The sequence below is a fragment of the Leptosomus discolor genome, chromosome Z, assembly GCF_034619465.1.
Source record: "Leptosomus discolor isolate bLepDis1 chromosome Z, bLepDis1.hap2, whole genome shotgun sequence".
Classification (NCBI taxonomy): domain Eukaryota; kingdom Metazoa; phylum Chordata; class Aves; order Leptosomiformes; family Leptosomidae; genus Leptosomus; species Leptosomus discolor.
The window spans coordinates 68,001,389-68,028,855 of NC_141419.1; the positions used below are offsets into that span (position 1 = coordinate 68,001,389).

The following is a 27,467-nucleotide window of genomic DNA, read 5'->3' on the forward strand; positions in this document are numbered from 1 at the left end:
AACCATGTAATGGTTTACTACGTACTCCAAAGATACCATAAAGAATTTTCAGCAGTTGTCACAATCAGGAAAGTCAGAGACATGAAAAAAAAATTATATGAACACAAGGTAAGACCTTCTGTTCAAATTAACGATTTCTTAGCAAGAACTTTCATTCTGAGGGACAGTCTACTTGGGCTAGATCCTGGCAGCTTAGGCAGAAGTGCAGGAATGCAGGAAGCAGCAGGAATTGGGTCAGGGAGGGAGGAGAGAGCAATCCCTCCCTGTGTCCTCCTTCCAGAGACCACCAGGCTCTTGCCAGTGGAGCACAAGGGGCTGAAGAACAGTATAGCTACAACCTTCACAATGTCAAACAAATGTTAGTTGAGGTGAAGGCAAGACCTACGCCTAAGTTGCTATATTAACCAGTTCTTTGCTTACACTGACAGAACGAACATATGCCCTTTGAGTTTCTTCTCTGAGTGTGCCTCAAGAAATAATAATCTTTTCTCAACAGAGTAATTGAATTCACAAGAGTTCCTCTGGTGCACCTCAAAACGTCACAGTTCGTTATAGTACTGTGCAATGTGAAGACAGATACTGCCTTTTACGCTATAGAGAAACCTTTCTTAAGAAACTGGCTTTTTTTAAATTAAAAAGTTGGTCTCCATTCTAGAAGGTTTTCAAAACCAAACTGGATAAAGCTTAGGGCAACCTGGTCTGATCTCATAGCGACCTTCTTTAAACAGGAGCTGACTAGAGAGCTCCTGAGCTTCCTCACAACAAGAAATTATTCTATGATCAGGTTAAATAACATTCAAAAACAAGAATTTAAAAAAAAAAGTTACACCCCACCCCCCAGGACTACTTTGTAAGGAAGCTATGCACAACCCTAAAAGAACACCCGAATACTAGAATTTGAGTATATACACAAAAATTATTAATTCAGAACTTTTCCTTAAAGCCAACGAGTTCAGCATGATCCACAAAGTATCTTTACTGTAACATAGCTAAAATATTTAAGCTTGTAGAAGTGAGTAGTTTTAACACACAAATTGAAAAATCTACTAAACAGATTTCTGCATTAAATTTTTAATGAAAACTCAATGAAGGAACACGAGCTAGCAGCATGATTTTTGTTTGTTCTTCATTGTACAGCATTGGATTTACATGCAGCATTATTAAATGGTAAGCTATCTAGACAGCAGCATGTCTAAGATATAAACATCATTTGAAATAAGTCCATTTTTACTAACGCAACGAATCAAAATTCCCTATTAAAAATCTGTTTGAATACAAAAATAAGAATTTTAACGAACAAGCAACAAACACACACATAAATATTGTCTGATCAAAACATTATGTAATACAAATTCCAAGTTTATGTATTACAAGAAAAAAATGAGGTAACAGGTTCGAGTTACGATGACAGAAAATTGAAGAATTTCAAGATATATCTCAGAAGAATCCTCTTACATTTTGTTTCTGAAAGTGTGTTTTATCAGCTTCATAAAGTGCCAAAAATAGAATAAAGCTTGTTATAAACAAATGTATTCTCTTCAAGGGTGAAAGAGCAAGTTCACCAAATAGTTAACCAAAAAGCCCCAAAAAGTAGCAGTTGCAGAGTTCGCCAGGTACACTATTCAGTTTTAATATTTGAATTATATTCTAAGGCTGAATAAGCTTAGTATAGTATTTCTTTGGGCTTATTCAGATGACCAGGAATTGTATACTATGCACAATCAAGATTCGAACTTTTAAATAAAAGCCAGTCACATCAAAAGTAGTCAAGATTTTTTAGCAACTTTTTTCTCTCCAGACTCCATTTTATGAACAACAGTTTTCAGCTAGAAAAAATAAATCACAACTTAAAGAACATGGAAAACATTTTTTTAAACAAGGAAGACGTCTAAGGAAACTAAGATTTACTTAAGAATGATAATATGTACTTTTTTTTTTTAGTCTTGATTATTTTAAATATTAGATTTGATAAATTAGCTTCTGTTAGAAAAAAGCCTTCCTGGACTAGCTACTGTTCAGAGCAGGACTGACCAGTGCCTCAGCCAAGGCAATTTTTTAAAAATTAGAATTTAAAAAAAATTCTAATGCCAGGCTTAGGCTATATTTTATATTCATTCATTCCAGCAGCATTAGCTCATGAGAGCAGTGCTCAGGCTACAGTGTATTACAGGATGTGAGAGTTTCCAAGCAATATTACGTCATAATTCAACATTAACCATCATAGATAAGTTTCAAAAAAGGCAAGATGTTTAATTACAAGAGTTTATCTTCTGTGCAAGGCTCATAACTGCTTAATATCCTTATCTCTCAAGCAGTTGACTAGAGTTACACTGCTTGAGAACAGCATTGAGACTTTCCAGATGATGATAAATTGAAGCAACTAGAGTTCTGCTCTGTTATGCTCACTGTATATGATCAGGATTTTAGACATATACTGGAGGATGTTAATTTCAATACTTACAATTATTTACTGAAACAATAAGCAATCTGAATTCTAATAATAAAACTCTGGTGACTTAAGTAACACTGGTTTTTGGCTTTTGGTTATAAGCAGTCAGAAAATAACTATAAATACAAATGTAGTCTACACTTAGGCTGCTGAAATAACAGGCCCCAGCTACTTACACTGAGACATAAAAAGTGCAGAGAAGAATGCTTGTAGAAGAGGACATGTGGCCAGTGAGTACATGTTATAACAAAATCAAATTGAACATTGTTCAGATGCGCAAATTAAAAACGGCAAGTAGTAAGATGTAGACTAAAGCATGACCTCCACACTTGTGATTTCTGACCTTGTTAATTCCCGTCAGACCCTTCCAGCTCATATAAAGGCATGAAAACCCCTTACATATATTGCTGTTTTGACAGCAACTCCCTTCGAACCTCTACCCCTGTCCTCTGCCACAGAGCCACCTGCCCTCAACTGAACCTGCTGAGCCTCTTGGCAGCAATGCAGTTTCCACCTCACCAGCCACCCTTGCTGTGCAATGCCGAGACACCTCATCCTGCCCATGAAGCTCCAACACCTGCTCCGTGGCTGCCCGAGCTCCTGCCGTGCAGCCCCACACGTGCCTTCCCTGTGCTCCAGCCTACACTGAGGACCACCCTTTGGCTCTTCACAGGATAAGTATGTGCTGTCAATGCCAGAGCAGAATATAGCTTTACTATTTATGGAAGAAATGAGCTTGTTACGGTAGTGGTATTTCAGTGAAGCATAGCCAGCCTCAGTGACTCTCATGTCCTCTACAGCTGAACTCACTAGAGGGAAGACCACAACACCTTTTCTTTTGAAAGCTCCCAGTGATTAATCAACAGCTCCTGGAGTAAAGGCAAATACGTAAAAAGCATTGCCATGCCCAAGACAACACTCAAATGCCCTTCCAGCATTACCCTCCTCACCCAGAAGTGCTGGCTGAAATGTAGGGTGCAGGAGGAAGAAGTTCAGTCATCGGCAGGAGTTGCCAGGATGCACAAGGAAAGGGCTCAGTTCAGCAACTCATCTCCATCTCACATGGAGTGCCACCAACACACAGCATCATCAGAAGGGCAGGGAACAAGGAGTAGAATCCCTTTCAGTACCCATAACACAGATAAAGCCCAGGGAGCCTCCACTGATTGGGGAATAAGGTTTTAAATTTAATTTTCTTTTTTCTTTTAAATCAGGGCAAGCAGACTGCTTGCAGAAAGCACCTTTTCAGCTAGCACAAGCAGCTAGGTATGTCTACCTAATTGCCAATTTAGTATTATGAAATGCCTCTATAAAAACATGCCCATTTAACTGGGAATAACACAATCCTGGAGGCTTCACTTTCCATCTTTCATGCTTGTGTTTCACACATCTTTTTTATTTATAATAAATAAATCATCTTTATTTATTTATAATAAACACCTTATCTAGTCCAAAATTCAATCTATTTCAAAGGATTTTAAAAATTGTATTTTTTCCAGTAATAGCTCACTAACAGACTTGAACCTACCATTCGCAAGACAAAACTCTGGTCTTTCGGGAATCGTCATCAGAAGTGACACTCAAAATACAGAGTTATTGTCAGAAGACCAATTCTAGCTAGTGGTATTTAACAGGACAAAAAACAACCGGGCACTCATACTGCATACAAGAAGCAGACAGAAAAATGCAAAGCACCTATAAGTTTTGTAACCTCTATTCTACACCAGAAAAACTACAAGTGGCTAGTTTCAAAACACTTCTTCAGTCATGCTCAACGCAGAGCAAAGCGTAGTTACTATACTTGTATACCAGAAAACATATTTACATAAGCAGAATGACAGGGAAGATCTTGCAGCTATCATTTTCTAAAAAAACCCAAAAAACAACACTACTTATACGTGGATTTTATCACAACTCCTTTCCACAAAAATATTGATAAAGAACTCCAACACACAAACAGTTCAAATGAACTCATTACAGAACACTGATAGATATGCCACATTTGTAATACTCATTCAACATGCACACAGTGCTCTTACAAACCACCATTTCTTCTAAAACTTATAATAGATGCACTGGTGACAGGTGAAGTATAAAAATAAACACAATCACTCTGTTAAAAAATTACTGTAAAATTATAAATTTTTTTATAATTTGAAAATTTATATTTTTTTTTTCCAGATATGCTTAATGGTATTATTCTCTTACAAAAGACAAGAAATTCTGCACAAAAGACAAGAAATACCATCTCTGCTCATTCTGAATTGCATGACATCTGACATCCTAGTGTTCCCCAAGATTAAGATCTTCAAGAGCTTTTAAATGCTACTTAAACTGTATTTGACATTGTTTAAAAAAATAAATCCAGTATTTCTAGTTCTATTCTAAGTTTATTAAATGTTTCAGTAACTCTATGGTCTCAATACATTATGTGTTTTATTGACAGTGACCCATTTACAATCATTTCTAGTAGGTGAGATATATCCATCTTAATAATAACTCACTATTTACACCATTAAATAAAAATTCCTATCTTTCTTAACAGAGCACAGAATTCCTAGTGCAACAAATTATAATTCCGTCTGAAGCAGAACTACACTTCCCGTATTTCGAAAAAAAAAGTTGAAAAATCTTTTCAACTGTCAGAGAACTGTTCAATTAAGGGTTGCTTTAAACTTCATAATCCAGAAGTGTTGTAAGAGTCCCTTTTCTTCCAACAACTCGTCAATGAAAAGCTGACATCCAGTCCTGCCAGTCATTTAAAGAATATGTGCAAAAATAATTTAATTGGAATATTCTATGAAGCAGTTAATATTACTAAGATCTCAGACAGTGAAATAATGCTTCCTGTTAAAGGGACACCTACACTAACCAGTGCTCAAGGGCTTGCATTAACTTGATTAAACTATAAAGTAACATTCCCCAGATCTTATTCCAAGAGATTTTCTCATACATGTTCTTTTCTTAAAACAAAGATTATATTACAAATTTGAAAGCCAGTCCAGTGGTTTTGGGGAGGGGGGTTGGGTTTGGGGTTTTTTTCCACGCAATATGGAAGAAGGTCCCTTTAACAAGGAAGGAGACAAGTATCACTTAATGAGGATGTGGGAATGGAATCTGTACCTATGGGTAAATGGCAATGCGTTCTGGGTTGGTTCAGCCCTTGGTTCCGAGTTCTGCGTCACTTCTGGCGTCGCTCTCTCGTCATCTGTCCCATTAATACTTTCTGGTGTCAAAGGAGACTGAATATCACCTCCAGCTGATTCCTTAAGTAAAACAAACAACACATTAAAATTACAAACTGACTTGCTCAGGAAGTGCTTGTAAGCAATAACATTAATTCTTAAATGATCCACAAATTTTAGGTAGTATTAATGTGAGGCTCAGATTTCCAGCATCCCTCATGGTAATATTTCATCATGCGAATTTAATTTAGATGTATATTACCATAAGATGCACATTATTTTGTACAAAACACAACCAACCTACGAATTATTTGCAAGTATCCAGCCTCCTGCTTACCACAGACCTCTCTGTACCTGATATTACATTCAGCCCTCATCCTGCTAGGGTGACTATTGCCACCCAGGATTCTTGTCTCTTACTTTATATTCTAACACAGCAAACCAAACAATTCTGATACTTGTTTCAAAATCTAGTTTTCACATTGCTTATCAACCAAAGTGAACAGTGGAAGGGCCATTGGTGGTCTGCTCACAGTTTCACCTATAAGCCATCTGTAAAGAATATGTGTTCAGCAAAGTCCGTGCAAAACTATCGTGGCCTAGCTCTTGCTGGTGATGCTATCATCTGGGAAGAATACACCAGCTACACCCAGGCAGTTTCTGCTACTGCTATGTAACTGGACACCTGAAAAATTTAATGGCTGCCTTCCAGTAGAAGGCACTGGTGCTGTTTTAATCACCCTTTGTCGCACCAACATGTTTATTTGTGTTTTGGCCAAAACCCACCATTTGCTAATTTCTAGTTACTGAAAAGTACCTCTTTTTTTATACAAAGTACGCCGTGAACAGTACAGACTTTTCAGTCCCTGTGGTCTAATTTTAGTATTTTCTTTCCTGTTATATTCTTTTTCAAGTAATGATTTTTGCAGGAGATATGCGAGTCATATAATCCAAGTAGCTCATGTCAATTTTAAAATGTCTTAGCACGCTTTTAGTAACCAAGTGGTAACATTTAACTCTAAGTCAGAAGAATTGCATGCATAGAGTTCAATGGATGTCATGGAAGGGTGTCTGTAAGCAGAGGACTGGTTGAACTACAGTATTTCCAAAAGCTAAACATGTCCTGTGGCCACACAAACTTCTACCATCTGCATGGGGAACAGATAAAACTGCTATTTAATGTTACTGAACTGAAGCACAAGCACAGTCTCTGGAAGGCTAGCAGCTCCTCTTCCCATATCTTTAACACTCTGCATTGGAAGTCGTAGGACAGCCATCTCAGAAAGAATTGCAAAATATCTGAAGATAGTCGTGATCTTAGATGATGGGGGTTTAATTTTCAGCCTCCATCTGTTGCCTTCAACTAGTTGACAAGGATAAGGCTTTTTGAAAGCCAGTACTGAATCTGATCCTCCAACTATAGGAAATGTTGTCCTTGACTTTGAGAGTCAACTAGATAGAAAAACAGTTCTTTCAAAGACACTAAGGTGTAGCTGTCATCACCACCTTCCACACCCTTCTGCTGTCCCTTAACCAAAAATATTGTTGTCCAACATTTTTACTGCACCTTAAATCACATTAAGCATTTGCAGCACCATTATAAAAATTTTGGATTTATTCTCCATATTTCTCACAGTGACAGGTATGTATCTCACTCTATAACTTGAATTAGTGGCTGATACAACATTTTAACAATGACTTGAAGTTCTATTGTATTTAGCGTTCATCAAGTTACACATGCACCAGTGTCTCCATTCTGCACCTTCTTACTGAATTCCTACTGATTAAAAAGCAGAAATTATTAGCTTACACTGATTTAATTCCACACATATAAACTGTTATTTATAATATAAACGTAATTTTTTTATTATATGAATGTAAAATGTTACCTACTTTCAGTAAGAAACTTGTTATTTTATATACAAAACTACTATCTTAAGTGTTAATATTTTAAAAGTCAAAATGAAATACTGATTTTTACAGAACAACTTTACTTAACTGAAACTGAATTGAAGTTAAGTGTGAAAGGACAGCAGAGCTGTCAAGATAGCCAGGCAAATTATTTTTTTAATATATGAATTACATGGTTTTGTCTATTATGATCCTCTGATTTGATAAACATTTTCCACTGTCATTAAATGAAAGCCTTTATGGACCCAAGAGTTTCTCTTACTTCTTCCTTTTCCCAAACTACCCTAGATATTCTAAAATATACATACCACACCCTACAAAATCTGGATGACTTCTACCTTTAAGCTAGAAGTCCTACAACACTACTACATTATTATTAGATATATAAAGCCAGAGCCTATTTATTAAAATGTTTTAAGTGTGAATGTACAAAAATAATTTCAGAAGAGAAATGGATGTGCAAGTTCCATCTAAGCTTATTTTCCAGTAAACCACCTTCATAGACTTCTAATGCAAATGAAATTCAAGTGACCAAAAATTAATGCAGACAAACATACAGTCTATATAATATCTAAAGGTCCACTGCATGCGAATTCATGAGGGGTTGATTTTGTATCAACAAGAGAAGCATCAGATTCTAGTATGTATTTCTTCCACCAATAATACAGGTTAATCAGTCCTCTCACACACTCACAACCATCCCTGCCTGATAAATAATTCATTTGTCACCAACTATAACGAATAAAGCAACAGAAAAAGGCCACTTATGCTGAACAAAATTTTTACAAATGCTTACAAATAATATGTCCCCATTTCATATTAATTAGAGTAAAATCATTTTAGAAACATTTTTGTCAGATGTTCGTATGTAATGAAGATTTTATTCCGTACCATTATAGCTTCACACACCCACTCCAGACTTTACAGAGTTGGGGAAGAAATCGCAGTCAACTTAAAAAGAGATTTTGATCCTTCCCTTCTAGCTGGGAGAGCAAGTTAACTTAGCTCTAACTATATGTGAAAAACAGTGCTTAAATTGAAATGACAAGTCTTCCTGTAAATCAATGATATATTTTAAGGCCTGATATTTCCCACTCATGACAGCTACAAATAGATATTTCATGCATTTGAGAAGAAAGGATTAACAAGTCTCCTGTGGTATAAAACCACTATGGTGCCACATACAGGTTTCTGGAGGATATTGAACTTCAAGTCATTCGCCAGTCCTGGACTTATGCATGGACTGTGGATTACTATTTTTCTAAATGACAGGGAAATGTGAGGGCCTGACTCAGATATATTTTGCTATTTAAGAGTCTGACAGAGATCTGCACCACCTAAAGGAGCTGTGGCCCTACTAATGAGTATGCAGGACTTCAGTGATGCCAAGCAGTATAAAAATGACAGTGCCTACAGTATATAAACTAAACATAACAGGTGATTTCAATCAAAAGATGCCTTACATTTCAAAATCTATAAACAAAACCCATGCACTCACAAAAGAGTCTTCAAAGTAAAACAAGCAGACTTCACAGCACGGTTAAAGCCACCTTTTAATGGTGACTAAATACTGAATAGAAGAAAAGGAGAAGTAGGTGGTTCTAAACCCACAAACAAACCAAATCAATTCCAGCTTGTTTTCTCATTAAGGATTACACTGTTTTCGCATTAAGTATTCCATACACCTTCCTCATATTGCTATTCTTCATAGTGCTTCTATGTTCAGGACTGACTAGCAATGGCATACGTCTGCCCGCTGTTGATTCAGATACCAGTACAGAAATTCTGTTAACATCCCAGAAAGTTACTTTATCCACAAGCTTTCTAAGTAAATTTTGTACTCCTACAAAGAAAAAGACAAGTGATAAACCACAACTGTTTTGCCAAAACCAACCCACTCCTTGCACTAAAAAAATGTGATCCTAAAACTTTTCAGGCAATAGCTATTCCTAATAATCTGCACAGGACGGGCTCAGAATCAGAGACAAGATTATTTTGAGTAAATTCCTCACCACACAATTTCAGAAATTAACAGGGGTCTTCATCTGAAATAAGCAGGGTCAAAAGAAGTATCTAAGGACAGATTCTTGCTTAGAGAAAAAGAAGAACTGAGGTTCAGACTCCAGTTGATTGCAAGACTGATGAGGTGAGACTGCAAACTGCACAAACTGCTCTATTTGGTTCTGTACTTGAACCTAATTAAGATTAGTTTAAAAAAGAAAAAAAAAAAGGAGGCACACAGTTTTCAGGCTATTCCTTCATGCCACTTAGTGAACTCCAGATTGAAGCATTGCTCTTCCAATGAACAGCCAAGCTTGTAACTGAAAATACACCATGGGTGGCTTGTGACTGTAAGATCTATGTGTTTATGACACAAGCAAAGTAATTCCTTATATTAAAAAATGGGTCTGCGAAATAGGAGGTGGCACAGCAGGGGAGCCAGTATTGTAGTTTTATATAAACAAGATAAGAGCATTGCAAAGCTTTATTACCTAAAGCTTGAGTTAAAGGGACGCCAGATGGGGTACATATGTGCATAGGTGGTCTTAGAAGTACCAAAACAGACAACTTGTTTCTAGATGGAAGCCTCCAGATATAGATAAAGTGTGTATCATCATATGAATCCACCTTAATACAGATGGGTTGAAAGCAGAAGTTCTCTGATACAGAAACAATCTTTTCCTTTTCATTTCAAGAAAGCACTGTGCACTTGGTGGGACTTGCACATCAGAAAGTAGCATCTCTCTTGCAATTTGTCGGTCCAGGCCACCATCTTTCTCTGAACAAGACAAGGTCTTTTTACAGTCAAGGTAAATGGTGATTTTATATATTATCTGATATTCTGGGCAATTAAAGCAAAGCCTGCTAGTAAACAGGAGGATAGCAGGCAGTATTAAAGAAACAGTAAGAATGCAGAGTTTAAAATTAGCGGCACAGCTTAGAGGAAAAGCAACTCCTGCTATTAAGTAATTGCAAATTGGGCTATGTATTATTTTCTTTCTATTATGTGTTTCACACACACACACTTCCCAGAAAAAAAAAAGCGCTAAAGAATCCATGCCATCAGATGAAACAGTATATCCAAAAAATACTCCACACAAACTACTACTTCCTGGACTTTTCTGGCAGAAATTTCTAGCCAAATACTACCAACACTTTGCTAAAGCTTGTAACAACTTAGAGAAGCAGCCTAACTTCAGCGGACTTTAGAGAAGACTGGTCCTAAGTTTTAACATGGCTAAGTCTGGTAAGTACTTGAACTACAAATACATATCCTATTTCTGACATCTTTCTGCTGTTATCTCTTAGTTTCTATTTCTTCTTAGTTTCAACAACAATCTTTTGCAAGACATTCAGAATTGAAACTCACACATACCAGTAGTATTTGCAGGGTTACAACAAACAATAGTGAAAGCAAATACCTTGTGCAGGGTTTTGTTACACTAGTGGTAGAGATATTTTAACAAAAATTTTATTTCAATCTGTAGGGGCAAATTGAATGCAGAAAAAAAGCACATACACTTTTTCTGGTTTAGAATGGTGTAGCAGAGAGGGTGGGCAATGTACCACATCTGCTATTTTAATTAACTGGTAAATAATAAGGGCATTTTTTAAAGCAGTACCAGGAGAAATGTAACATTTAATTTAAGTTTGACATGTACATTTTCCAGGTTTGATATGTAGTATCTTCCTACCTATTTGAATACCAATACAGGGATGAAGGGATTGAGATCAGCCCTGTGGAGAAGGACTCGGGGTTGGTGGATGAGAAGCTGGACATGAGCCAGCAGTGTGCGCTTGCAGCCCAGAAAGCCAATTGCATCCTGGGCTGCTTCAAGAGATGTGTGGCCAGAAGGTCAAGAGGGGTGGTTCTGCCCCTCTACTCCGCTCTGGGGAGACCCCACCTGGAGCACTGCATCCAGTTCTGGGATCCTCAGCACAGGAAAGACAACGAACCTGTTGGAGCGAGTCCAGAGGAGGGGCACGAAGATGGTCAGTGGGCTGGAGGGACCACAAAAATTATCAGGGAGCTGGAGCACCTCCCCTATGAGGACAGGTTGAGAGAGTTGGGGTTGTTCAGCCTGGAGAAGAGGAGGCTCTGGGGAGACTCTACAGTGGCCTTTCTGTCCTTAAAGGGGGCCTATAAGAAAGATGGGGGCAATCTTTTTAGCAGGGCCTGTTGCGATAGGACAAGGAGCAATGATTTTAAAATAAAGGAGGGCAGATTCAGACTAGATGTAAGGAAGAAATTTTTTAAAATGAGAGTGATGAAACACTGGAACAGGTTGCCCAGAGAGGTGGGAGATGCCCCATCCCTGGAAACATTCAAGGTCAGGTTAGTTGGGGCTCTGAGAGACCTGATCTAGTTAAAGATGTCCTGCTCATTGCAGGGGGGTTGGACTAGATGACTGTTAAAGGTCCCTTCCAACCCAAACCATTCTATGATTCTATTATTAATTTAATGCAGAGGGATAGCTGCAAGTCCAAGACAGCAGATGGATTGACACTTGTAGCTAACGGGGTTACCGTTACAGAGCTCACCACTCACACTACCAGTGCCTTTCCTGTCAAAGCTTCCTTAAAAAGCCAGGCTCCTGTGAAGTTTTGACTGGCCACTAAAAATACATCCTTTCTCTTCTACTCTCCCTCTCTGCAAAGGATCACTATGCAAAAAGGACAGAAGAACTGTAAAATGATTAAGAAAGGCAACAAGTGAAGTATTTGCCTTGAGCCACTTTTTGGCAGATGATCAAAATGACAGCAAGTACTCCTTAAATGTCTCTCAGGTCCCACCTTCCCTCCCCACTGCTAAGCACCCATCTTCTCCGGAGGTCATAAATCTCTTTGAATGAGCCCCAGTGCCATGGAAGTGCTGCAGGCTGCCATGAAGCCATCACTTCTCATCTCCTCCAAACTCCGAAGTTCCTGATTCAACTCCTTTCTCTCTGGGGAACTAATGAGAAGCATTCAGTATGTGAAGGCTATTATGCTGATGTGTCAGCACTTGCAGTAACTGTATCTTTCAGAATAATACGCTAACTTATCAACACAGCCAAAAGCCAAGAGATGAAAAGTAAGGCCTGAATATGAAATTATTCCTAAGTGTGCAGTAATTAAATTGCAGCTTTCAACGTGCATTATAGAATCGCTCAAGGTAACATTTCTGTAACTGCCTAGAGTATAAAATGTTTGGTTCCAAGTATAAAAGGAAATCTGTACAGGAAAATGAACAATATTAATAGCTCATATAGTTCAAGAGAAAGCTTTAACCCTGGGCAGCCGCTGGATGAAAGTATCTTGTGTCTGAGTGAGTCGTTCAAATTTATGTACAAATCAAACAATAAGTCACGCCATTCGACAGAGTCAGATTTAACTTCTGAGTCCAGACTATTAATCAACATGTCAAAAGAGAAGCAGAGTAATTGTTTTGCCTATAATATCAAGTAACCAGAGGCCTGGCTGCAGCATTTCACTGTTTCTAAAGCCAAGTGTGTATTAGGTTATAATACTGAAATACCTACTTCCATTATCTCTGTGTTTATTTATGGAATTTACCAGAAATTTAGAGACAGTCAAGAAAACTAATAAAAAAAGATTGTGTTATCTTTCTTCTGTTACAGCAGAGAAAGCAGTTTCCCATTAATAGCAAAAGCCAACCTAGCGTTTGGGAAAATTCCTACTGGGAAAACATGAGGCGGGTTCATTGTGTCTACTATTGTGGTTTCCTCTGACTTCACTTGGAAGGACAGCAGAAGTAGCTTTCAAGTGGCAATAAAATTATTCATACAGCATGTTGCAAACTGTCTGCCACCCTTGTTCCATCAAAGATCAGGAGCATATCACAGTGCAAAGCACTTAAGAGATGCACTGATTCAATGAATGAAGACTCCCCAGACAAAAAAGACTCAGCTGCATCTAGTCTACTCAACTCAGGAACCCCTGCCGTAGTTTTAAAACTGCTTCATCCTCCAAGAGAAGGAATTACCTTTGTCTCCACTATTGCTTACAACAAAGCAAATAGCTGCACACAGAGCCAGAAACAGGGTATAGGGGGCAGGTGGTGGGAGAGGAGGGGCATAAAAGCTCCATAAAATCTCTTTTTCAAAGCAAATTCAAAGCACTCATTTTCAAGTAAATTAATTTTAGGCATAACTACTGTAAATGTGACCATATTAATTTATTCTCCTGTAAGGCCTGTATTAACCCAGTTCATATTCCGAGATACCTTTTACAAACTTCATTTACGTCATGCAATAAAATTCCAGAACCAGCATGTCAATCAGTCATCTTCCTTCAACACATTTCCCAAGCTAATATTACACAGTAGGAAATGAGCAAAAACAGTTTGCTGTTTTAACTTTTGATTTTTGTTGTAATGATTCTTCTACAAAAGTTCTTTACAGTGCACCACCTGAAGTTTCATAGATAACAGCAAGAAAAAACACAAAAGGTGTTTACTACATATTTTCTTACATAACTGCTCACTATGTTTACTCATTTTCTGGGTTAAGATCAAGGAAAGGAAGGGAAATGAACAAAAGGCCAATTTCATTTTAAAGCAAGCCTCTGATACCTCTGAAGTGTATGCTAAATGTATTCTTAGACTTCTTGACACTTCTAGCTGACTGTTGGAGAGGATTCAGGGTAACTGGGTACCCTCTTCATTTTTAATACAACATGTGTGTGTAAGATACAATACAGTTAGTAGAACACATATGAAGTACTAGGTTTGAATCAGGCAATAAGACTCACTTGAGAGGGTGTACTTGTTAGCTCCATCTTTTCTTGGGATTTTTCCTTTGCTAGTCGTGCAGCTTCTTTGAATTCCTGAAATTTTTCAGCAAACTGAAGGTACATATGTTTAAAAAAAAAAAAAGCAGAAAGAGTAGGCGTGAAGTAGTACATTACATGCAGAACAGAATGCTGTACTTAATGTTTTACAAAGTCAAATTCTGTCAGTAGAATTCTTAATTTTTTATCCTTATTAGATACTCATTTAAGCGAGTTACACAGTGATATACCTTTCAGTACCTTTCAGACATAATGTACACTGTTTATATGTCAGGAATATTATGATGCAATGAAGTTCAACCTGTTGCTGACAGTGTCAAAAAAACTAACCTCAGAGATGGCTAACGATAGCGACAAGCTGCCTTACACAGCTGTTTTCAGATTCAGGTTTTACTCTTCTCCTGACAACAAATGATCTGGTTCTGATGCCTATTGTGGTCACTATTAGCACAGAGCTTTCAATGCGCTTCCTTCTTTCACGACTGAAACAATACCCATTTCTTCACAAATTTTAACAGCATTTATAATTTCAATAGCTAATTAGGAAAGCAGCAGTGGGAATATTGAGTCGAGTTCATTTCTTGTTCATTGACATCAATCAAGTTAAAGAACAAATTCATTGAACTAAACATTTGCATATACTGAACACTAAATTCAAGAGCTGCACACTGAACTGCCATATGAAGCTTGATTTCTATGCTACATGTAACTCTTCCAGAAAATAGCTAAAGCAGCAATTCAGAAATACATCCACCCTTAAACTTGATAGATTAAATCAATTTATTAAGAACAGGGCCTGGCTTCTACAGCTAAAGAAAAATTTGGCTTCATAGACCTCGTCTTGACAGTACACTAATTGCTATAGTAGCCAAATATTTGGTTTTGTTTGCTTCTGCTTTTATACAGAACATTATTTTAATATGATCAGCATAAGACTGAAATGATTCTCCAAAACCATTGGAAGCTTCACCAACAGCTTCTAAATCTCTCTGGCAGCAGCATACAAAGAAATTCTTTTGCATTTCAAGTATTTAGAAGGGAAAAGGCTACCCTTTGCATAACAGAATGTCCACAACTATTTTCAATCAGAAATTCATTTGCCGTGCAAGACCTAAAAACCTTATTGTCTTTAAACTTCTTCTCCTGGTAGGCTATTAGTATTTGAGGAAATACAAATTCTCTCCACTTGTATCCTCTATTTCACCTGTCAGGTTATTTAAAACCATATGTTTCCTGAAAATAGGAGACAAAAGATACCACCCTGAAAGTCTAATCCAGCATCAACGAACATCTCAGAACAGATGATAAAATTGGCAGCAGATGACAGAACTATATGATACTCATTTAAGGCTTGTACATAGATCTCAAAATCTGATGGGTAACCTATTATTTAAATCATCTTTAAGATCAGAAGATTGGTAAATGGAAACCAGGATGCTGAGGTTTAGAATAAATGTCTGAAGACATACAGGTAGTAAATATGATCTTCTGTAATACAGTGGTAGAAATTGTAAAAAGATATATAACAGAGAGATAAATAGGTAACATTCAAAGAAAAAGCCAATAAGGCTAAGGTAGTGGAAATTTTCACAAAATTCCTTGATACAGTTAGGGGATGGATAATAGCAATCTCTTGGCAGAATTCCTGAATAAGGAAAGGTGAGATCTCATGGCATGAAAGGAAAAATTCCCTGGAGCATCAGTACTTTAAGGAAAAGATGAAAAATTGGGCAGGGAACTACAAGACGCTCTTATAAGCATCTGTGGTGGCACTTTTGCCATTTAGCATACTCTTCAGTTACACAGAATAAATCAGGTCAACTAATTCAAAGGGGTAAGACAGACAGCAAAACTGAAAAGGAATATTTCTTCTCAATCATAAGGATACTATCAAAAGCACAGATATATTCTGAATGAGAAAGTTGTCTCATTTTTTTCTGAAAATCATGGGACATTCTGTTTCTCTTACTACAGCAGTAAGAGGGACCCTTCTAGCAAACCCTGATCCTGTGAAAGGAGCATTCTTCAACACAGGAAACATCTTTCAGGTATCACTGATTTCTGATGGAACCACCTTGAGGTGAATTTGTGGTCTAACATATTAAGAAGATGTCTAATGAAATTAATGTTTAATTAATTTTCTTCTATACTGATTGTATGTCAAGTTGACTAGAGTGCCATTATTCTTCTACCAGATATTCTCACTCTGCTAATTCTCAGTCATAATAACTGTTCAGAAAGAGGTTACCGCTATTGCACCCTACTCCAGTAATTACTTTAGGAGGACAAAGGCACATGAACAAAAACTGAATAGACAAAAGTAAAACATTTACTATAAGCTAAGCAGACAATGATGTGAGAGTAAACAGTTTATTCTATCTGCTCAGATTATTTGCTTCATTAAACTGTCAAAATCAGTCACAAACTATACAAAGTTTTTTGTGGTTGCAGGCTGTGTTTTGCTTCCTGGAACTTCAAATATTTCATTGGGGCCCAGAGACACTACTGCAAAACAGATTATATACAATGGGGCTGTTCACTCAAGGACTTTAATAAATCAAATACAGAAAAGAAGTTCCAGAATCAATTTTTACAGCAACTTCTAGAAGCAACCTCTTTCTGAACAAATCCATTAGTACAGTTTATATGTTAGTCCTATTACTATTATCCAGTAGTACCTTGAGCCCTAAATTAGATTTCATGTCTTACAGTGCTAGGTGTACCAAAGATGCTCTGGTAAACCTGACTATAATGCCAGTGCACAGAAGTGAGAGTTAGTAATCTCAGCAGAGACACGTGACAAGAAAGAGAATATAGATGTGATTTCTCTAAAGCTAAACCGCAGATCCAGTGTATCTAATTCAGCCTTTCTGATTCCAAGACCAACATACCTAAATTGCAGTGACTGAATAGACTGTGATCTAAAGAAAAGTTTCCTTTCCCCCATTTAATATGTTTGTTAACTTTAAAATAACACAAAAAGTTTTATCTTTATGAATTTCAGCAGCAACAATCAGCAATTTCAACTCACACGAATACTGGTTTGATAATTAAAACATAATACAACAGAAACAGTTTGCTGAAAAGGTCCTGAGGATTCATCACCATAAGCTTCAGAAAAGGACTCTGACTTGGTATATTTCTCAGATTTGCATATTCTTTGCAAAACACAGCAAGACGTTACTTAGGATAAAATATCTACTGTAGCTTTTCAGATTATTTTTTCAACGGCAACACAAAGTTTAAGCCAAGGGCATACTTAAAACTCTAAGTAAAAACTAAAAAGACATCTGTTTGAGGGCAGTGAAAGAATGGGACCAAAACAACTGTAGTTAAGAAGGCAGTAAGCCCCACACGGGAAGGGCAAGACAAGAGTCAACAATAGGACAGGTAAAAAACCCAGGAAGTTTTCACTGGCAAGGATAACCTAGTGTTTAAAGGCAGGCAAACACAGAGCGTGCATGACTGCGGCATGATACTTTGCCTCCAAAGAAGCATTCTGTGACTAAGGAAAACAAGCTAGTCTATGAAAGAGGTAATCTAAATTAGCATTTATGCTAAATCCATTGATATATTATGAAAAGTTATTACCACATTGGTAAGCAAGTGCCTCTAGGATATACACACCAATTTAAGTATGCGACAAAGTTCCCAAGTTCACTGAAGCAATGATAGGTGCACAAACGCACATGAAATATTTGTATCATTCAGAATTTCCTGTGTTTGTGCTGCTTCATGGAAATTAAAGCTATCTTATTATGAAAGGAAGAAATCTCACAAGTGTAACACTTGTCCAAATAAAGCAAATGGACTGGTTCTCATTTTAATGATTTTCTAACAGGCCCATGCTTATCCTTGAATAGTGACAATCACTTTCTCAAAAGGACTGGTATGATTTTTTTTTTTTAATAACAAGCCAATCATTATTCCTTACTTAAACATGTACTATATATTCTTTTTTTGCACTTGAGTTTCCAGATCTTCTGCATACATCAAAGATGAAAATTCTCTGTGTAATGTAGAGACATGTTCTTAAACTGAACTGAAATTCCTCATCTGGAGAAAAATGACACTGGCTTGTAGAGGTTCCTGGACTCATCTACCAGAGTAGCATCAATAGCAGCAGGTGTTGTAGAAAGGGTGCTCAGAGGAGCTATACCATCAGTTTGAGAAACACGGGTTGCTGCTTTCCTTGGAATAAGGCGTACTTCCCTCCTGCACAAGTAGACCAGAAAAAACCCCACATATATGGCAAAGTTTTTTAGTAAACATTTCAACTTTTATATTCCAACAAGAAAATGTAGCCTTCTTTTACACTGACTGTATTTCCCCCTAGCTTTATTTTAAGCGTGCATACACTGAAATATCTGTAATTTCATGCACTACCTAGCAGAAAAGTGAAAGAGAATACGGCTTAAAAGACAAAAATGCATTTGAAGACTAACAACAACTTTTCTTCTAGGAGATCTAAATACAGAAGCAACACTAAATTGTCTACTCCTTTAAATTCTATCATGAAAAACTGTAATGAAAGAACAACTTTAAAAAAAGAGAAACCTAACAAATAATTAGAAAGTGTTAACAACATACACTGTGATATCTTAAATCTCCCCCCTTTCCTCCATCAGTTATAAGAAAATTTGTAGGTATCACACTTTGACTTGTCTTTTACACTATAAGGATAGATACAAAACATTTTTTTGTAAATTATTTTTAAATAATAACAGTAGTGAGCACTGAGTCAAGATACAACCAGCAGGAATCAAGTACTCTTAAGCCGCTTGACTAGCTGAACATTGGCCACTGGTCATACTTACTTTTGAAAGGTGATGTTCAGATGAAAATCCCAAGCCATAGACTGTATTCGCCCTGCTGTCTGCCCACTGGCCAAACTTCTGCGATGTTTTAGTAAATGTCATGTTGGGGGTGATAGTGCTATTTATTATTGCCTGAAAAAAAGTAATAGTTGTAAAAAACAGAGTTTGTGGGTTTGATTTTTTTTTTAAAAGACTATTCATAATTGAAAATGCCAATATTGTAGTCAAGTATCTGTGTGCACTGACTGAGACACACACTGGGAACTAGGAAACAGTTTTCCAATTCAATCATGGCTAAAATTACAAAAGCATATTTTCACATATATTCTGTAAAAGGAGCAAAAGCTGGGGGGGGGGGGCACCTGTTTGCAACTGCAAGCAGTCATTTAGTAGCTAGCATATCTAAAAAAGTCCTTTAAAGCATTTGCATATCTGCGTAGGTTAATGAGATCAGAATAGAAGAAGTAGCAAAGTCCTTTTTTTGTCTCACAAGTGTGTTTGTTCCCTAAGGCAACGTCTCTCCAGCCCCATTGTAAGCCTCACTGTTGCATTCCCCCCACACCTGCTGCATACGTGATTCTCACTGGAAAACATACAATAAAACAAGAAGCACAATTTATTTTTAAGCTTCTGTATTACAAGAATCTGGTTTTCCTTTATACACACACAAGCATGCCTAACAGTGACAGGGCCATACACCAACTATAGAAGAGCAGCTACTCTTAGCATCATTCGTCTTCTCTAGTTCTTGCTATATAGAGGATGGAAGAAACACATCCTTCAGCATACAAGTTCTGCTAATGAAAACAAAAAATGTAACTATTAGATGATATGCCAGTTCCACTAAAAGCAACTGAAGTTTTACCACAGATTTCAACAGTATTTCCAACACACTGAAGTTTGTCTAACATACTCTAAATCTGTGATGTGGAACTGTCCAGCTGACTTAAAGCATGTGAGGACAAAGTCTTACAGCAACGGGTTCCATATAACTGAAAAACTGATGATTAGTACAGTTTACAACGAGCCAACATGAACAAGAAAGACAAGCCACAGGCCCAAAGATACGTATATTTGAAGGGAAATGCAGGCATGCTTTCTCATCTGCGTGGTGCTACTAAGAGTTTCAGCCACATTTGTTAAATAATTCACAGTGCTTTTCATGAATCACTGGTGCTTTGTAACACCCACATGAAAGACAGCATCCTTAAAACTTCCCAGAAAATAGCACACAGTGTGAGCAGAACAATTCAGCCAGAATCTTTCTCATGTCAAGTTACTGTGCTCCAAAGATTATTGTCAGTATGTGTCCTACTGCAATTGTCTTACAGCACCGAGTTGGGAATCTCTCGAACATCACTGTGCATGTTTCCTGATTCCACGAAACCATAACCCCCGCCTTACCCCTGGCTGGCTACAGTCAGCGATTACTGAAGAACCCTAGAGCAGCAACAAAATCCACAGGGTCCAAACCATCTTCTCTACTATAAAAAGCAAAATCTTTCTTTTATTCTTTGAATAGCAGGAACTGCATAGATGTGTAGAGAATAACAGTATTTTCTCAGGATGGTGACAGTGAGAAACTTCAACACCAGAGTGACTGAGTACTGCTATCCAAAGTCCAAGATGTTCTAGAAGTCAAAATCAGTCTGTACTACTCATGTGAGACAGTCTTCTGGGTGGACATCAAAATGAGTACTTATGGAGTTTACTTAGCACCCTTTGCTTTCGCTGAGATTTGGGCAGCTACCATCAACATAAAATTTTCTCTGAATTCTACAGGGCAAGCCTGAAAAATTTACAGCTGAGGGGCTGACAAACAGCTCCCATGTGCATGTGGTGATTTTCAGACAAAGTGGCAGAGAGAAGTATTGCAAGAAAGTTCAGAAGAACACATTGTTACTGTAAAATGTAGGAAGACAAGCAAAGATACTTCAGCACAGATGAATTTAACAAAACCAGAATACTCTGCGGTGCCTTTGGCAGTAGCTTTGGCAGCTCCACTACACTCGCACTACATTAGAAGAGCAAACCTGGATGTAGCTGAGGATATCAAACAGGCAGCTCTTTCTGATAACCTTTGCCTCAAAATGCAAGTTTTGGCTACCATTGTGAACAACTTCTGGAAAATTCTGGAATGTCTGAAAGCTTACATTTGAACTTACAAGCTTCATCAGGTCAAGGACAGGATTTGCTGTGTCATCAGAGACTGGAGAACCATCTCCAGCTTTAATTGTCCACAAAATGTCTCCTCAGGTTTTCAAATAGGAGAAGCTGGTCAGTGAAGTCACTGGTGATTCAAACATCATTCTCCTTTCCTTAGGCATAAGGCTTGGAGCCCAAACAAAGCCAGCATGCTTGCACTTGCACTATGGCTTCGAACTGACCTCATAGAAAACAGCTGCCTATGTCACATAGGACAGAAGAAATAATGTGAGACAAGGAGACTGACTTCTTGGAAAGGAGGTGTTCTGGAGCTCTTTGTTTCCTGTATGCTTCTTGTCTTCTTGTGTACTGTCAGTGTCTGGAAGCCCACTTTTGAAATAACGTGGTGGAAACCCAGAATAGAGCTGTGCAAGTTCACTTGATGCTCAGTCTCTCCTGCTGCAGAAGCTGTCTAGAGTAACATGCTTGAAATTAAATATCCTGGGGACAGTGTAGAAAAAGAGTCTTCCTCCCAACTCAAGCTCTACCTATGTTGTCTAGCTTGCTTAAGCCCTAGTTCCATCCATTGCTTGATTATTTTGAATTTATATCACAGATCTGAGAGGCTGTGTATTATGTCATGGATGTAACTTCCTCAATGCAGAAGATGACTCTGAGGACAGGGAATCATGATCTGCAAGCAATAGGTAGGTTTAAAGCCTGCAGGACTGGCATTTGCTGCAGTGACAGTGGCATATTCTGGTTGCAAATTAACCCAGCGAAAAACTTTGGAGAAACTGACCAGTTTTAGTTAAGACGGCTCACTGCCTCAGCTGACCACGTGGCCAGCTGCACAAGAGAGAACCCAGGCTGCCTGGACCAGAATGGGATATCTGTTTTGACTGCAGTCTGCATTTAGGCTGGGTTACAGTGACTGTCAAATTGCTTCCTTGCAAGGGAGAAACATAGGAAGAAAACTTATTTTTAAAAAACTGTATTGAGAAAGACTTGCTGTGATTCTTCCCTCTATTTTCCAGATGAGAAAAATAAGAAGCTCCACTCCAGTGGACAGTATTAGCCTAAAGACAGCAAGTTTCTCACTGGGAAAACTACATTCATATCCCAGTGATACAATAAAGAGTCCTTTCATTAGATTTATCAATTTTACAGGAAAATCAAGGCTTTCAACCCTCTCTGAATTAAAAGCATTAGTATGCTAGATCTCTCACGCTAAATTAATTATACTTTTAAAAAGTGCAATACTAGAGTATACTACAGATACAGTCAGTGTCAGCTACTTCTAGAAAACACTAGATATGAATCCTTCATATCTTCAGCATAAAAAAATAATTTATTTTTTTAATTAGAATTTATAATTAAGCCTGTCTACTTGAACAGGTACTGCTTCAAATGCTCTCCCCTCCATGCCAGATTTCATTGTAGAGTTACCACTATAACAAGTGTTAAATATTTCATCAACTTTTAAGAATGTTGTAGTACAAATGTACAAGAATATCTTAAAAACAGAACAGAGTCAACCTGACAGGCAGACATTTAGCTTTTGAAGAAAACTGATTTTGTTATCTTTAGATTTTGTTTGAATAATAAAACAGCTTTCATGTTTTCCTTTCGTATCAGTTTAGCTATGAGAAAATAGGGCATATGTCTTAACTGTTCATTTTACTGACTGCAAACCCAACAGCTGCAAGATCTACAGCAGTGGTCAAGTACGATTTTATCTTGTGCTAAAGCTGATGGTAATAATTAAGACACATAGTATTTTTTAACTTCTTCAAAGGAAGATCACTGAAGACCTGTGCTTACAGGCCTTACTTAAAACCTGTATTTAGCATTAAACAGGTTATCACTTTAACGTGTGACATAGTTTATTTTACCACAGTCATTAAAATGTAAAGATCATCTGTGGCAGTAACACTGATGGCAGACTTGACTCAGAAATAATATATACAAGGCTCATGGAACTTACAAACTGGAAAACCACTCTTTTCCAGAATCTTCTCTTGTTTTAGATGAGTACAAATTATTAGGGTTTTTTTTCCTATCTTGCATCTGTGAAAACATTATTGGAGAGTTAACTAGTACTGCAGGAACAATGTTAGTTGATCTCTCCTTTCTTTCCTCAGTGACTGATAGAGACTCAACAGAAAAGAAAGAGGGATTCTGGGAATAATCTTAGTGTCTGTCAGCAGCGTTACTGGAGAAACAATGCAGACTTCCTTCCATCACCTAGGAGAAAGAAATACTAAACCACATTTTTCCAAGGAGCTATAAATGACTAGACTATATAATTAACAAGAACTGAAAGCTTCAGCAACAACTGCTCTATGTTATCATGTTATATTGCATATGAAATTCTATTTTTCAGGCTTTCTCTTGATTCCTAGAGTGGTAGGATAAAAAGGTCGCATAAAAGATATTTACTCAAGAGGTCACAGAAAACAGCCTTGAGTTCTATCAGACTATTTGCATCAGGATCTCCCTGCCTTGGGCACCAAGGATCCAGATACTGTACGCGGCTATAAAACATGGCCTGGACACTGAACAACTTATGATCCTAAAACACTTTTGAGAGCCGTTAGGAGACGCACCACTTCTTGTGCAAGGTATTTTAAGAGAAGACTGTAGCTTCAGAAAACACCATTACATAAGATACATTAAAAATAAGCAGAACTTGCTTCTATGGGACTATCTCAGCTGAACTAGGCTCATAAGGAGAAAACCCTTTCTATCAAAATACACCAAAGACCCCCATAAGCAAGTTCAAGTGGGAATCTGCAGTGTACAATAGCATCCCTCAGAAGTGAGTGAAGATCATGTCTTAAAAACATCCTTTTGTTTTCAAGAAGGAAGATTCAACGACTTTCAGACAATCAGGACAGCAGTTAAATTTTATACAGGAATCCCACTGAAACGCACTGACCTAAACAGAGGGAAGGGTGTGAGACAGAAATAGGATTATCACTCAAATCTAAAGTATGTATGTCTCAAACTTGCCTTACTGCAGTCTAAGTGAACATACGTGTGAGTTGCCATCACTTACTGACTTACTGCTCAGCACCTGAGCTGCTGAGGGAAACGACAGCTTCAAAACCAATACAGTTTGACTAGTGTTTTTGACCACTGGCAACATATGTATGTGAGACACTTTCAATGTAAAAATCTGTTTTTTAAAAAACCCCACAAAACCACCTTTATTCAGTTTCATTCCAAAACTTAAAATGGGAGAATTTAATTGCATAGCTTTTTCTCCTTTACAAATTTAACACTTCTGTCTGACCAATCAGCAACATAAGGCATTGCAAGCTCAGATGCCTGTAGTGTCACTGACACTCAGCTGTACGCCACACAGCAGAGACACTATCTGGATGCACTCCAAACTTAAGAATACGTTGCATTTATATTTAGCCCTTTGCAGATACTATATTGTATAAGTGCAGCATGTTAAAAAAAATGTGGCATTAATTAAAAATCAAAAAATTATCTGGGAATTATGCTGAAAACCTCCTTAAAATTCTTCCATGGGTCCCCCTGCTATTCACCTATGCATGTTTCAGAGCAGTGTTGTGATGCCAAAACAATGGGGCTTTTTTAATCATGATTGAGATCCTAGATCTTAGTCAGACATCTAACATTTGGATGAAAACATTATTAGGATTGCAGCAATCACAGTAAACAAAAGTGATAAGATTGCATTATCAATACACCTTGTCACAAGTACTGCAAATGTAAGGAAATGCTGCAGTAGACAAAAGAACAAATAAACAGATCAACAATTGCTTGACAATTTAACTCAGCAGTCACTTTGCAGGAGTTGCAGCTTTGGACAAAGGCGGAGCAACCCCAGCAGATACCAGAATAAGGATTTTGTAAACTGTGCAGATTAGTTAAGGTGCTACAGATTACAACTGGTAGTCTTGACTTCAGAGAGCATCTAGTTCCAATCTGAAAGTCTTTATTTATAAACAGTCACACAAAAAGGTATTTTCATAATTTCACAGAACCAGAAGAATGATTTGAAGGAAGGCTGGGAAGAGAAGAAACAAAGTAAAACTTAAACTTGGAAAAATTCTGGTAGGCTTTGATACCAGTCTCAATCACTTACAGTTTTATCATATAGAGATGTTTGACTATGAGATCTATTTCCATATACTTCTTTATGATTTACTCCTTCCTCATTTAAAATAGAAATACTCTGGATATTTAAAAAAAATGCAGGGTAATATTTTTCAGCTTTCAATAAACAGCCACAAAATCTTTGTGAATACTATGGTCTAACAGAGTATTTCAGCTCCAACCATCGTGAACTGATGCATCTCCAGAATTTGTAAATTAAAGTCTCTCCAGAGGATTAAAACTTTTGATTACACTCTGTATATCTTTAATGTTCTTACTGCAGTTTTCTGATACGCTGTTTGCAAACTTACTGTTTTTATACCTACTTGGAGTAGAACTGAAGGAAAAGTCAAGTATTTTCTCCATATCAAATTAATTTCTTAGACAACATTTCTTACAACAGGAGCTCAAGACATTATCCCTCCTAATTAAAAAAAAAAAAGAAAAACACTCCCCAAAAAATCCAAACACAAACCAACTGAGTTTTGATAAAAGCTTACCATGGAGAGCTTTTTTAGGAGCAAATCCTCACATTCTCTACAGCAAAATTGGAAGATTACATAACAAAGTATTTACTAAGCAATTATGGGCACTGAACAGCTGTCCTTCATAATGCTGAAGCCAATTATATTGATGGATCACTGAATGTGGAGATGAACACAGGTTATTGTAACCCTATTTTTACATTTTAGTGCATTTTACAAGGATACCTTTTTAGCCTGCATGTAATATTAATTAACAGGTCATCACTTAAATTCAGCAATACACTTAGCAAAGTCAATATAAACACATGGAAAACAGCATTTTCAAAATGTTTAAAACATGTAATCAATCAACACTACCATTTTAACACATCACTATCTGTTACTCAGGTAATGACAACAGCATCTGAGAAGATACACGAAGGACATCAGACTAGAAAATAAATACAAAAACTGATGAAGCAAGCAAGTTTTCTGAAATAAAACTTACCTTTGAGCCATCCAAACTGATTATCCTGTAGACATTTCTTGTGCTGTCATAGAAGTAGGACACAGTAACAGCATGCTTGCTGGTGGGAACCCAGTTCTTCTTAGTGTTTGGGTCAATCTGGAAGACGTGAGCTCGGGTGCTGAAGATGGGTTGTTCCCTGAAGGACAGAGAGTAAAAGTCATGAATCAAATTTGTACCTAATATCATGGCACACAAGTTATCTGCCAGTTGTGCCTACTGGGATGTCCACGTTTCACTTTGCGTGATAATTACTTCCAAAGAACTTCTGTAAGTTTGCTGCATATAGCAGATAGATGCAATAATACACATATGCAAGCAAAAATGCAAACCTTCTAAGGCAAAAATCAGCACCCAGCTGTAGAGCAGGACAAAGACAGCCACCTTTAACACAGATTCAGTCCTGTCCCATCCTGTCCCTGGGTAGCCCTCACCCTCCATCAATCCCTTTAAACTAACAAGCATTAATACATGTGTAATTTCATCTTATTACCCTACACAATGTGCACAACTTCAAACCCCCATCTTCTCAAAAATCTTTTAATACTCTGATTATTCTAATAAATTTTAGGCCATACTCTGAAACTGAACTGGCTGATTCAATGCAATTACGCTAAAACTAACACTAGTTAGGGCCACAACAACATGTGTTGTGAAATCTTCACTCTTTGGAGCTTCACGCCTGAACATTTTCATGGCAACACTAAATATGTATAACACACATGGTTCAAAGTTAACTGCTTAGCAAGTAAAATTACGTAAAGTAAAAAAAAAACCTACTGTGCTTTAGAATTTACAACTTATTTTCCCCATGATCATTACCAGGACACACAGTATTGCACAGATTTTAGTATCACTAGGCTGGTGGTGTTTAAATTTAGGTAGATTTTAGTGACAAATAGATTGCCATATTCTTCAGGAATGTTGCCATCAAATCCCAAAGATATTAAGTACCAGAACTTTACGCTGGATTTAACGTTTTAGGTTTTTGGATTCTCTTGTTTTCCCCCATTTCCAGGATGTGGAGAAACCTATCTTATGTCC

The 27,467-nt window shown here is 37.4% G+C and overlaps 1 protein-coding gene across 1 annotated transcript in view; it reads right to left on the reverse strand.

Moving 5' to 3' along the window:
* Nucleotides 1-26,630, reverse strand: part of HOMER1 (homer scaffold protein 1) — a 71,331-nt gene extending 44,701 nt beyond the window's left edge. The window contains exons 1-4 of the mRNA XM_086479469.1: nucleotides 26,406-26,630; nucleotides 19,155-19,286; nucleotides 14,299-14,391; nucleotides 5,573-5,715 (exon numbers count right to left, since the gene is read on the reverse strand). Of these exons, the coding sequence (XP_086335595.1) occupies nucleotides 5,573-5,715; nucleotides 14,299-14,391; nucleotides 19,155-19,286; nucleotides 26,406-26,612 (575 nt within the window). The 5' untranslated portion in view covers nucleotides 26,613-26,630. The remainder of the gene's footprint in view (nucleotides 1-5,572; nucleotides 5,716-14,298; nucleotides 14,392-19,154; nucleotides 19,287-26,405) is intronic.
* Between the last annotated feature and the right edge of the window lie 837 nt (nucleotides 26,631-27,467).